Here is a 12,628-nt window from a genome sequence, read left to right on the forward strand (position 1 = left end):
TGTTTAGGTATAAAAACATACTGAATTAAGTCGTTCAGTAACTTTTGTTTTCAGAAAATAAGTTGTGCTTGATTAATATTAAAATATCTCCCGGTTTGTGTTAAAATAGTTTAAAAATAAGCTGATTTGTCATTATTGACCATTTGTATGGGTTAAATCATTATTTTAATGTATAAAAATAAAATGAATTGTGAAGGAGGAATTAAAATGATTTTTTAATGTAAAAAGACATAAAAATATAACATTAAAAAACATAATTTTTTAACACAATTTGTAGGGGTTAAATAAAAATTATTTTAATATTAAAACATAATAATAAAATGATTTTTTTTTTTAATTTTTTATGTAAAAAAAAAAAAAAAAAAAAAAAAAACAATGAAACTAAATGTAATTTTTCAACAACTTTTGTTTTCAGAAAATGAATGTTTGATTAATTAATTGTTTGATTAATTTAAAATATCTCCTGTTTGTGATAAAATATTTGGCATAATTAACAATGTGCATGGGTTAAATATATATATATATATATATATATATATAATTAAAATGAATTAAAATGATTGACTTTTAGGTATAAAAATACACTGAATTAAGTCGTTCAATAACTTTTGTTTTCAGAAAATAAGTTGTGTTTGATTAATATTAAAATATCTCCCGGTTTGTGTTAAAATAATATGAAAATAAGCAGGTTTGTCCTAAATAACCATTTGTATGGGTTAAATAAAAATTATTTGAATGTAGAAAAAAAAAAGAATTATGAAGAATGACTTAAAATAATTGATTTAAAAAATACATATGTATAAAAATAATATACACTAACTGGATTAAATTGTCCAATAACACTTGTTTTCCAAAAATGAATTGTGGTCGATTAATTAAAAATATCTCCTAGTTTGTATTAAAATAATTTGAAAATAAAAAGTCGATAATGACAGCATAATTACATTTCATAATTACTGTTCTAAATCATATGACACAAGACATGTTTTAATGCAATTACTAATGCACTGAGCCTCTTTGGCTTCTTAAATGACACAGTATGACAGTGACATTATTAGGCTCATAACGCTGTCAGCCCTTCTACTATGAAACTTTAACCAAGTCTCCTAAAAGAGGATGTACACTCACAAACCACATGGACTGTGTGTGTTTACAAGTTACCACAGTGATGTCAAATAAACATCAGGCCCATCAAGTCAGGCCTCATATAAAATCAGCTGCTTTAGACTGTAGATTTTACCTGTGCAGACAGGTGAGCTGGGACTGAGCCTCTCTGGAGACAGTCTGTCATGTTCAGGGGTCTGGAGGGGTTTGGCCCTGTGACCGCAAGACCACAGCGACGAGGGTGAAGACGGAGAGGCTGATAAATTAGAGGTAAGGGCTGAAGTGTCCGAGCTGGAGGGAGAGCAGCACTGGGGGCTCAAGTGCACACCTGTGTAGGGTGATGACGAGGGTGGCACAGGTACCTTTGACGCGTGCACAGCGATAATGGGGCTAGTTCTCGATGAGGATGAAGATGACGATGAAGAAGATGAGGAGGAGGAGGGAGCGGAGGAAACAGCTGTGGCAGTGATGAACTGCGAGCACGTCGCAGAGGAAGTGGACGTGGCTGCAGAAACGTTTGAGGCACTGGAGGAGAGGGATCGCGTGGGGCTCCGGCTGTGGGTTCCGCTGCTGTGGCATTTACCGTTACCGGTGGCGAGGACTGTCCGTGACTGTAGAGGGTGCTGTGTCTGCGTTTTCAGCTGGAAGGGAACCGTGGCTTTCATGGGCAGCAGGCGACCCAGCAAACTCACTCCAGCGGCGCTGATCCCCGGGGATCCGCTCGGGCTTCCCGCGGCCACCCCGCTGCAGTTAGACGTCGGAGATCCGTTTTTGCGAACTCTCTGAGACATTTCGTTCGCCGGGAAATGACACAAAACTCAACACAAACACTTTAAACGTACGTTTAAGGCTGTCTGAGGTGGTTAAGGCTCTTTGGTGCCCTTGTCACTCCATGTAAAGTCTGTTTTCTGCTCTCTGACTGCCGCAGCCGAGCCGTTTAGCGAGCTCAAGTAAACTGAGAGAGATTCAGAGCCACGCACCGTGAACTCGATCCAGAGCTCTGCCTCCTCCACTCTGATTGGCTGCTCGCTCAGTCCTCTCAACTTCTGATTGGCTAGGAAGTGGATTCTTTAATTCCGTGAAGTTGATTATAATACACGCAGCACCGAAGAACCGTCTCGCAAAGAAGATCATAATTATGACTTATTCAGGAATTTTAAAGGATTTCTTCATCTTATGAGTGACCATATTTATAGGTTTTCAGGGTCTAAAAAGAATTGCGTTTTACAGTGTAAAATGTAATTAACTATAAATGGCTGGTCACATTTTATGTGCACTTTATGTGCATATTTTATGTCCAATTTGCTTCTGAAATATATCTGTCAAACCTTCACGCAAGGAAATACGTAAAACGTGTCATAAACTACAATATTTGATACATCCAGCTAGGAAGTGGATTCTTTGATTTTGAATTTTACAGGATTTCTTCATCTTAGGTGACTATATTTTATAAGTTTTCATGGTCTAAAACGAGTTTATGCATTTTACACAATGTAAAATGTAATTAACTATAAATGACTGGTCATATTTTATGTGCATATTTTATGTCCACTTTGCTTCTGAAAGATGTGTGTCAAACCTTCAAATACGTAAAACGTGTCATAAACTACAATATTTGACACATCCAGCTAGAAAGTGGATTCTTTGATTCCCTAAAGTTGATTATACACGCAGTATTATGAAGATCCGTTTCGCACAGATGATAATTATGATTTATTAAGGAATTTTACAGGATTTCTTCATCTTAGGTGACTATATTTTATAAGTTTTAATGGTCTAAAACAAGTTTATGCATTTTGCACAATGTAAAATGTAATTAACTATAAATGACTGGTCACATTTTATGTGCACTTTATGTGCATATTTTATGTCCAATTTGCTTCTGAAATATATCTGTCAAACCTTTACGCAAGGAAATACGTAAAACATGTCATAAACTACAATATTTGATACGTCCAGCTAGGAAGTGGATTCTTTGATTTTGAATTTTACAGGATTTCTTCATCTTAGGTGACTATATTTGATAAGTTTTCATGGTCTAAAACGAGTTTATGCATTTTACACAATGTAAAATGTAATTAACTATAAATGACTGGTCATATTTTATGTCCAGTTTGCTTCTGAAAGAGGTTTGCCAAACCTTTATGTAATCAAATATGTAAAACATGTCAAACAACTAGATTTAAAGAACTAAAATGACACTAAACTCTCTTATTAATGTATTTTCTGTTTCTTTAATCATGGTCAGTGTTCACATTTGTGTACAAAGTATGACAAACATGCAATTATTCTTAAATTATCATTCCCTTTTCCCGACAATTGCTTTATAGTAATAAGAATGAAACACATGCTTTCACTTATTGTTCTGATCCGGGTTTTTTTTAAGGTTACAGTTCGTTTCTTTAAAAGAAATAAATCACATTTGCTTACTAACACCATGTTACGTATTTGTGTGTGTACACGCAAAGTTAAACTTTTATCTGAATGATTTGCACTGTTGCTTGAATGAAAACACTGTGTTGTGTGAGGACACATGCTTTTGGTCATGATACTGTGGTTGCCTTTACCACCCTCATGTGGCCACTTAATAAATTAAACTTCAGTGCAAGTAGTTTTTAAACGATCCTAGAAAATTGTCCATTTTCTAAGAGGAAACAAACGACAAGTCAACATCATGTACAGGTTTTCATTAATATAATCTTTAATCAACTGAGTAATGCAGGGTTGTACAGCAAGCTTCATTTTCTAAATGGCATTTTAAAACATTTTCTGAATAGACTAAAAGCATGAGTTATCATTTGTTCTTTTTCTCAAAGTGCTTACTTTACAAGCTGTAATAGAAAACATGTCAGTGGCTTTTTTTGAACATCCATCTACGCAGGGGCCAAATAAAGTCTTCAGCTTCAAAACGAACTCAAAAGTAAAGAGAAAAACAGCAGCTTGTCAACACAGACCCTTCATTCATTCACTCATACGCACCCCAAAATAGAGCTGAAACGTAGTGTTGGTGTTTTAGGGGGACACATTGCTAGCCATTTGTCTTGGAATCGATGTAGGGGCTCAGTATTTTTTTTTTTTTTTAAACTCAAAAGCACGACTTGGTTCAGTTCAAACATTCCTGCGACTTGACTCAATTAAAAAAGTCTGACTTCTCAAGGCCTGCTTCAAGAATAAACAAGGCATGTAGTATCTGCAAATGATTCGGTATTCAACAGTGTGCTGTAGAAGTGGACAAAGGCTCTGGTGTAAACATCTTGCATTATTAACATGTAGCAGATGGACAGTCCTCCTGGACAAACTACACTTCCAATGACTCAGCTTCATCAACGTTTTGGTCTAAATCGTTTCAAATTAGCACTGGAGGTTTGTTTTCGTCTTGCATCAGGCTATTATTTCTCATTTCACTTCACACTGACGTAGCTGAGAACAGTCTGACGTTACTGTGTTTATCTCCAGATAAATCTCACAGTGATTTAGCGTTGTTCTTGGTCCCAAAGCAACAGATGAAGAGTCTGTATATGTGCATATAAACGCACCATATATTTACACCACAGAGGTTTAGCCTATATTACAAACATATACAAAAGTCAGACTGAAGCGCCGATTGGTTCAGGAAAGAGGGCGTGAGAAACTAAACTGCACTGTATAGTCTTGTTTTCCGATAGAAAAAGCCAGTTGAAGGGAAAAATCAGATGACTTTTTAAAAGTGCCCCGCTCTGGAATGGACAAAGTCCAAAGATAATGCTGGCTTGTGCCAAATCATAGTTAATCCCCACGCTCATCATGGAAAACGCATACAAGCACAACAAGCGCGCTTTCTGATCAAACGTGTGCTATCATCGTTCTTCCTGATATTTCTAGCATACGAGGGAATTTTCCTCATCACCATGTAATTATTTGAATGGCTCGTGTCCACAGTTTTCCACAAAAGGCAGCAGTTGTAGGATAAAAAACGAGGCCCATGTTATGGCTGGTAAAAACATCAACTGCTCTCAAAGTGTATGAGGATGCGGCACTTAAGCATGACTGCGTTTCTAGTGGCACCGAAACAAAGTGTCAATCCCTCTGTGATTGTACATGACTAAGGGTAAAACTACATGCATTTGACTGAAATAAGATCATTTTACATGATTATAAACAACTTACCGTTTCGATTTCATGAGAATAACAAACCCAGAGAATGAAGATGCCCCTGGGTACTACATAAATTAAACATTTAAAAAATAAAGCACGAAAAAATAACTTTAGAAACAGCTAAAAATGAACAAAATCATGATTTCTTATTGTACACTATCATGTCAGCTTATTTTTACCAGAGGCTAAGACAGAACTAAATTAGCTGTGAGCTTCAGTCTGTACATACTGTATATATTTTGTTCATGTGTGTTTTCGCTTTCTGAAGCATGTGGAGCAACGTCCACTGTCCTGGGAAGTGGAAAGTCTCGTTTGACGGATGCTTTTTCAGCTGAAAGTTCCGTAGAGCAGAAATAGACCCATACATACACATTTACAAACACTCTCACAGAGGTAAAACTGCACTGAGCATGTGCAGAGAGGGACTTGATTATTCAGTGTCTTCAGAGGGCATGATTTCCAGCAAACAGTCCAGGATGATGCCTGACTTGTAGTGTAACAGAAAAAAAAAAAAAACGAATGTCCTCGCTGAAGCTTGTGAGAAGCCAAGCCGTCCATAATGAACTTCCAGTAATTAAAGCAAACACCCCAAGGTTTTCCATTTCTTCCCTTTTCTAGAGTGATGGGATTGGTGAAAAGGTGTAGGATTGTCTTGATGTTTCTCAAATGCAGTCGGGGTGGCCGAATGGACACAGGACTGCCACTGCTAAGCGCAGCGCTTCAAAAATAAACTAAAGACAAGAAACAAACAAAAGCGGCTTAAAACACATAGCAAAATGTCTTATGGAGCACGTCAAAGCTAAAGTCTATTGCACATTTCAAAATATGATACAAAAAAAACTGAGTACACAGATACGTACAACAAATATAAAACATATGAATGTACTGTAGGGTTAGAGATGCTGAGGAGAGAAGCACTGCCTTCTTACATAAACATTTTCGGCCAATTTACTGATTGTTAAATCAACACATTGTCATTTACGTTTTTTAAGACCAGTCTTTAGCGTGGTCGAAGGATCTGTGATTAAGATTGCTTACAAAAAAAGTGCAACAGAAGAAAGAACAACCATACGTGATTGAAAAAGAAACAACAAAAACAAATGGAAGCATTTTATGCCAGTGTTGCTGCATAGCTGGGTTCGGTTTAAAGCGATTTCTTCAAAACAAAGTTCGACAAAGTTAAGTGCTTGCCAAATGACGTCCCTTCAAGAGTCTGCTTTTCGTATATTTCTTTTCGGTCATCAGTTGGAGCAGTTCTTGGAGCACGATAGCGTAGACGAACCCCTCATGTGTTTAAAGTCTCAGAGGAAAAGCGGAGATGCCAGTTCACAGGCAGGTCATATCTGGCGGGTCGGAGGTTAGAGCGGCGGTTGCGGTTCCGCCGCTGACCAGGAACACGGCGATGCTGGATTTTGATTGGCCAGAGCTTGGGTGAGCACTTCCAGTTGCCGCCGTCCCATTCTGCTGGCTGTGCCCGTTGTTGTTCACCTCTCCGTCCAGCGTTTCTGTAGATACGACCCACGTAGAAGGACGCCACCTTTTCAACGAATAAGGTGTCTTCACGCGCTTCTTAATCTTCTCGGCCGATCCGGCCTTTCCCTCTTGTGACACGGCCTCATCTAAAACAGAAAAAGGAGGTCATGTTTTAACAAACATCCTTGATTTGACAATGAAAAACAGTTGTGTGTGTGTTGCAATTCGCCTGTTGGGAATACTAGCGGTGCTGCTCCAAACATCCCGCCCAGTGAAGCACCAGAGAGTAGTATTTCAGCACTCAAATTTGTGGTTGACCTTTCCCACACTAACTCTCTCAGTGCGCTTGAGTCTGAATCATTGAGTTCAAGCGGTTCATGTCTCCACATGCGGAATGTAAACACGTGGGTTGCGCTACTCTGTTTTTTCATTTTCCTGTTTAGCGTCTAATCCAGAGGTTTCGGTTAACGGAGTCGGACGCGTCATCTGTCTGTTAGCATCATTCTTTATCGCCGCTGCCAACTGAGGTCGAACGTTTTCTGGATTCTTATCAATCCAGTGGAATTTCCTTCCTTCTCAACATCTAAACACTCCAGCACAAAGACTAAGAGAGAGGGAGAGAAAGTACGACTAGCCACTCATCCATTTTTTCGACGAAACGTTTAGCTTTTTAAGAGGTGCGCTCTTGATTATCTAGGCAAAGCAGGATATAGTGAGCTCAGATGGGAAAACAGCCTGGCGTCCTCTTTTGGGTGGTTATTGTTTGCAGGCAGGCTGACACGCACACCGGCTCCTCCACCCTGCTCCTGGGGACGCTGTTCATCAGGGATGGTCTAAGTCTGTCTCCACACTCATAACAACACAGGTCGGCTGGTATGAGCATACCAGTGGTGATTTATTTATCTAAGACTTCACTGGAAATACAGTTTTCCCTAAAGTAACATTTCACCTAGGGCTGTCACTAACAATTATTTTGGTAATCGAGTAATCTGACGATTATCTGACGATTAATCTAGCCTTAATAGCCTTTAAAATGACTTAAAATGCACATATAATAGCAATGAGATAATAATAATTAGTTCAAATAAAGTATCAAAAACAAGTAATCATATGGTTTTATTGAACAAAAGTGTTAAAATACATCATTTATTATAAACAACAGAGCTAATGTGCACATACGTAACCTACACGCATGTAAATAATTAAAGTGCGTATATTAAACCTGCATCGCATATATATTTACATAATTAAATAGTAGCGTTTGTGAATTCTTAATAGCATTATATTTTATTATGATTTTTAAATGGGTTTAATATGTGGAACGCACCACTTCCGGTATTTTGCTGATTATTTGTCACGGACAAAATGCAATCGAGGATTTTTAAAATCGAATAGAATCAAGCAATCTTTCCAGCCCTATTTTAATCTATGCTCTATTACATATAATTCATGGTGAGTTTCAATAATTTAGCAGATAAAAATGTGAGCTTGCACAATATCACTAATTGTTCAAATTAACATGTTCTACTTTAATCTATATTAATAACAGGATTACATGAACACAATGTTCAAAAGTTTGGGGTCAGTAAGAATTTAATACTTTATTTAGAATAGATGTTAAATTGTAATAACTACTGCTGTCAAAATTAGCGTGATTAATTTTTCCAATTTAACGGCGTTAAAAATATTTAATGCAGTTAACGCAGGGGTGGGAATAGGGTTGGCCACCCCACTCACAACTGCTGCTTCTGTCTCTTTTTTTCTTGACAAGGAATGTCTTTGTCTATTTAGTCGCAGAACGTCTTTATGACCACATCAAATGGGAGACTTTTCAGACACGCATTTCAACTTCACTTCAGCGCCAGACAGTGGTCAAACGAGCATGGGAAAGGTACAGATGAGGAGGGGAAAAACAAATTTACCTGTCAGGCGTTATACTGTGCTTGCAGCATGCACGCTTCAATTGCACGCACTAATGCGGCGGTGTGCGCTGTAGCCTGTATCATTTCATATTAACTCGTGAATGAAACTACGAACATGCATGTCAAATCTGCGTCACGTTCAGCAGTGGCAGCTCTTAAAGTAATAGCAGCCAAATAACCTAGTAACCCAGGCTTCTATGATGTCTGTTAATCAAAGAACAAGCGAAAAAAGAGGAAATCAGTAACTTTTTTAGCTTTAAGGATTTATTTATATTTAATTTAGTATTTAATGTTTGATAACTTTAATTAATTTCTGTATATTTCCTACTTGCTGAAGGGCACAGGTAAATAATGGGTTTATATGAAGATTGTTTTAAGTTCACTTAAATTAGAATTTGCTTTTTTAAGTCAGATAAATGTTAAAATTAATAGCTCTCAATTATACTTAATTAGGTTGAATTGCTATAGTCAATGGTTAAATATTAGGGGGAAAAAAACTATTTCCTAGAGACATCAGCAGTATTGGTTTTTTAACAAATATTAAAAACAATGTCTTTATGTTGTTTCTACATTAATTTGAAGATTAAATATGAAATTATTGCAATATAGAAGTACATTCAAAAACTTTAATGTTAGGTGGGATTAATCATGATTAATTGTGATTCGTTAAAAAAATGTGATTAGTTAATTTTTTTTTTATTAATTGACAGCACTAGTAATAATATTTTACAATATTACTGTTTTTTTTTAATCATTTGATTTAGTTTTAGTCATAGTTTAGCCATCTGAATTGTTTTAGTTTTAGTCTAGTTTTAAATTTACTGTAGATTTAGTCGACTAAAATCTAATGGGTTTAGTTAGAGTGTAATGCATTTATAAAGCATTTCTCTAAAATTTCCAAATTCATTGTATAGGTTTAAAATTAAGGTTTTGGTGAGTGATTTTCAGTCTTTCTTTTGTCGCTTGATTAACATTAATGACACAGACAATATCAACTAAATTAGGCTGCTGTCTCTTTAAAATCAAATGCACGGATACAATGTACTGATACATGTCTGATATTCTCCCAAGTGTTTACATTCACTTAAGACGTAAACGACTGTGTTTACATGAATACTCGTCAAAATGGACAATTCTACATCATTTCGCGTGTATTTCTCAGTTCATTCGGCATGAAAGAGTACTCTTGCGCTGTGTGAGACACAGGGTCAGAAAGCTCTCAGATTTCATCAAAAATCTTAATTTGTGTTCCGAAGATGAATGAAGGTCTTATAGGTTTGAAACAACATGAGGGGTAAGTGACTGAATTTTCATTTTTGGGTGAACTATCCTATCCTAAAATGCTGTCTAGGAAGTAGACATTTTAGGCATTCTAAAACCTAGTGACTCCAGGTCCAAAGTAAAACAGGTCTTACCCAAATGAGAAGAATCCTGTGAAGTTGCTGACAGGTCCAGTGAGTTTGGCCGCTCAGGTCTCCTGGGCTTATGCTGTCTCATAGGAACCCCATCATCCCTTCCATCTGGTGCCCCTGGAGGACAAGTTAACGTCTCCATCTGGGCGTCTACGGGAGCTAAGGTACGAATCGTGGCAGTTGTGTGGATGTTGCTGTTGTTGTTATTGGAGTTGGTGCGGCCAGAGTGATCGCGTGCCGCTGGCTGCTCTCTCCTCAATAAGGGCTCGTGTTCGTCGGGACTGGAGTTGATGTTGATGTTGAGACGGCTGTCTTCTCCACTTAGTTGGCTCTGGAGCAGAGGGGCACCGCCATCACCTTGTGGCCCGGCTGGGTTTGTGTTCCCAAACGCATCTGAGGAGCCGGCACCACTGCCCACACCATATCCGTTAACAACGACCACTCCAACACCGCTACGGACACTGGGTCCGTTGTTGGTGACGGTGACCAAGTGTGGCTCGACTGTCACTACAGTGTTCATCTTGGCTACACCCGTCTCCACCTGCTTCAGATTGGACTTGTGCTTGCCAAACTTCAACCGTGACGACGAAGACTCCCTACCAGAATTTTTGGTGTTGAGAGGCAAGCTGGTAGGCCGCTTGGGGAGATTCTGCTGCTTGGGAAGAGGGAACATGGCTGTAGGAGTGTCGCCCATTCCACTGCCGCCCACTCCGAAATCAGCCTGGCTGCCAGTTCCTGATCCTCCAGTCACTTCTGCGGCGAGTTTGATCAGCGGATACAAGAGACTAGAGCTGCCCGAGCTGAGCGGGTCAGGAGCGCTGAACTGCTTCTGCGAATGCTCCATCAGGTTCTCATCAGAGCTTTCTTTCAGGTTCTTGTCCACCTCCTTGGGGTCCAGTTTGGTGGTCTCCAGGTCCTCTTCTGTGAGCTGAAGGCACACTGGTACGCTCCCCCCAGCTCCAGCCTCCTCCGAGTGGCCTGATTCAGAGATGGTGGTCATGATGGTGCTGGGCGTGAGGCCTGTCGTAGTGGTTGTGGCGGAGAGACTCGTGCCACTGGTCTCTGGACTTGGCAGCCGAGCTTGAGCTTGAGCCTGTTGTCTCTCGTAGTTGATAGAGTTTCTGTTCTTCTCTCCCGTCACTGCCACACCGCCGCTGATGCCGCTCACACCAATGCCACCAACAGTGGACGTGCCAGACGTGGAGACGTCGCCTGGGAGGTTCTTCACCATGCCCTCATGATCCTCGATGTAAGAGGATGAAGAGTAATCTGGATAAGAGCCCATCTTGGGAGCCCTGCGACTGTGGGTGAGATTCCTACAAGAACAGAGAGAGAACAGGGGTCAAATGGAGAACAGATGGTCCATTTAATTAAAGGTGCTGAAAATACAGGACAACGTACAGGTCGTTATCATAAAAATAAACCCTAACAGTGTGATCAGGAGCACATCAAGAATGACCCTGAGGGAGTTTATGTAATATTTGCTGATTGACAGTACATTATCCCACTTATTACATGGCTATTAACCAATTAAATAAATATTCATCATTTTATATAATATCATTACTGTAATATTTAGGGCCTTATGAAATCCATTTTATCCTGTTTTAATTTTTCTGGTTTCCAGTTTTTACACTTTAATTTTTCTAGACTCTGTTTTAATGGTTAAATTAAAAAATATTAAACAAAAAGCATGTGTAATGACTTGAAATCATGAAACTTACACAGTTTAACAGCAATTTATTAATAGTTTAACAAAAATTAAATTTTTAAGGCCCTATGAAATACTTATATTTTTTCCCCCCTTTAATTCAGTTTTATTTTTACCAAATTCTGTGTTTTCCATTAATTTTCTGGATTCCATTTCATAGTTTAATTACATTTTAATAATCAAAAGCATCTCTAATTGACTGATTTTATAAAACAAAAAATTTATTGTTATTTTATTTATTTATTGTTAGAAATACTGTGTTTTTACATTTTTCTAGTAAAGACATTCTGGTAAATATTTTCTTCTGGTAAATATTTCTTAAAAATAATGTTTTAATAACAATTTTATTACTAGTAGTACTATCATTACATTAAGTAATAGATTTCTGTCATAGTTTCCTCAAGTTAAACTGAACTTATTTTGATGGATTGCTGTGAAGACCTTTAGGTTTCTGTTTGTATTTGATATGACAACACATTCTGTTAAAATGAAAAAAAAAAAAAAAAAAAAAAAAAAAAAAAAAAAAGGTCAAATGCTCATGAAGTGACTCTCAGCACAGTTCTAGAGATTGCATTTATGTGTTCATGTTCTCATATATTGAGGCGGCAAAGGCTGAAAACACTGCGAGCATCACGTGCGTTTCAGTATGTGTGTAATAAACGGAATCGAGCGTCTGCACACAGAGACACGCAGAACATGCAGGATTCATATTTAAATTGCATTTTTGTGGCTTAATATTTATAGACACTGGTCCATTTCGCGTTTTGATTTAAGTGTACCGACCTACTTTTAAATTTTACTCATCCAGAATTTGGCAAATTCAGTGACATTCCGCTTTATACAGTAAATTCCATTTTTATGTCTGGATTCCA

At 38.0% G+C, this 12,628-nt stretch overlaps 2 protein-coding genes across 2 annotated transcripts in view; both read right to left on the reverse strand.

The window, feature by feature from the left end:
* fam117bb (family with sequence similarity 117 member Bb) overlaps positions 1-2,028 on the reverse strand; it is a 59,584-nt gene extending 57,556 nt beyond the window's left edge. Inside the window, exon 1 of the mRNA XM_051119347.1 lies at positions 1,241-2,028. Within this exon, the coding sequence (XP_050975304.1) occupies positions 1,241-1,895 (655 nt within the window). The 5' untranslated portion in view covers positions 1,896-2,028. The remainder of the gene's footprint in view (positions 1-1,240) is intronic.
* Positions 2,029-3,781: 1,753 nt separating this feature from the next.
* Positions 3,782-12,628, reverse strand: part of bmpr2b (bone morphogenetic protein receptor, type II b (serine/threonine kinase)) — a 94,591-nt gene continuing 85,744 nt past the window's right edge. Inside the window, exons 12-13 of the mRNA XM_051118719.1 lie at positions 10,049-11,361; positions 3,782-6,857 (exon numbers count right to left, since the gene is read on the reverse strand). Of these exons, the coding sequence (XP_050974676.1) occupies positions 6,565-6,857; positions 10,049-11,361 (1,606 nt within the window). The 3' untranslated portion in view covers positions 3,782-6,564. The remainder of the gene's footprint in view (positions 6,858-10,048; positions 11,362-12,628) is intronic.

Source organism: Labeo rohita, chromosome 9, assembly GCF_022985175.1.
Source record: "Labeo rohita strain BAU-BD-2019 chromosome 9, IGBB_LRoh.1.0, whole genome shotgun sequence".
Lineage (NCBI taxonomy): Eukaryota > Metazoa > Chordata > Actinopteri > Cypriniformes > Cyprinidae > Labeo > Labeo rohita.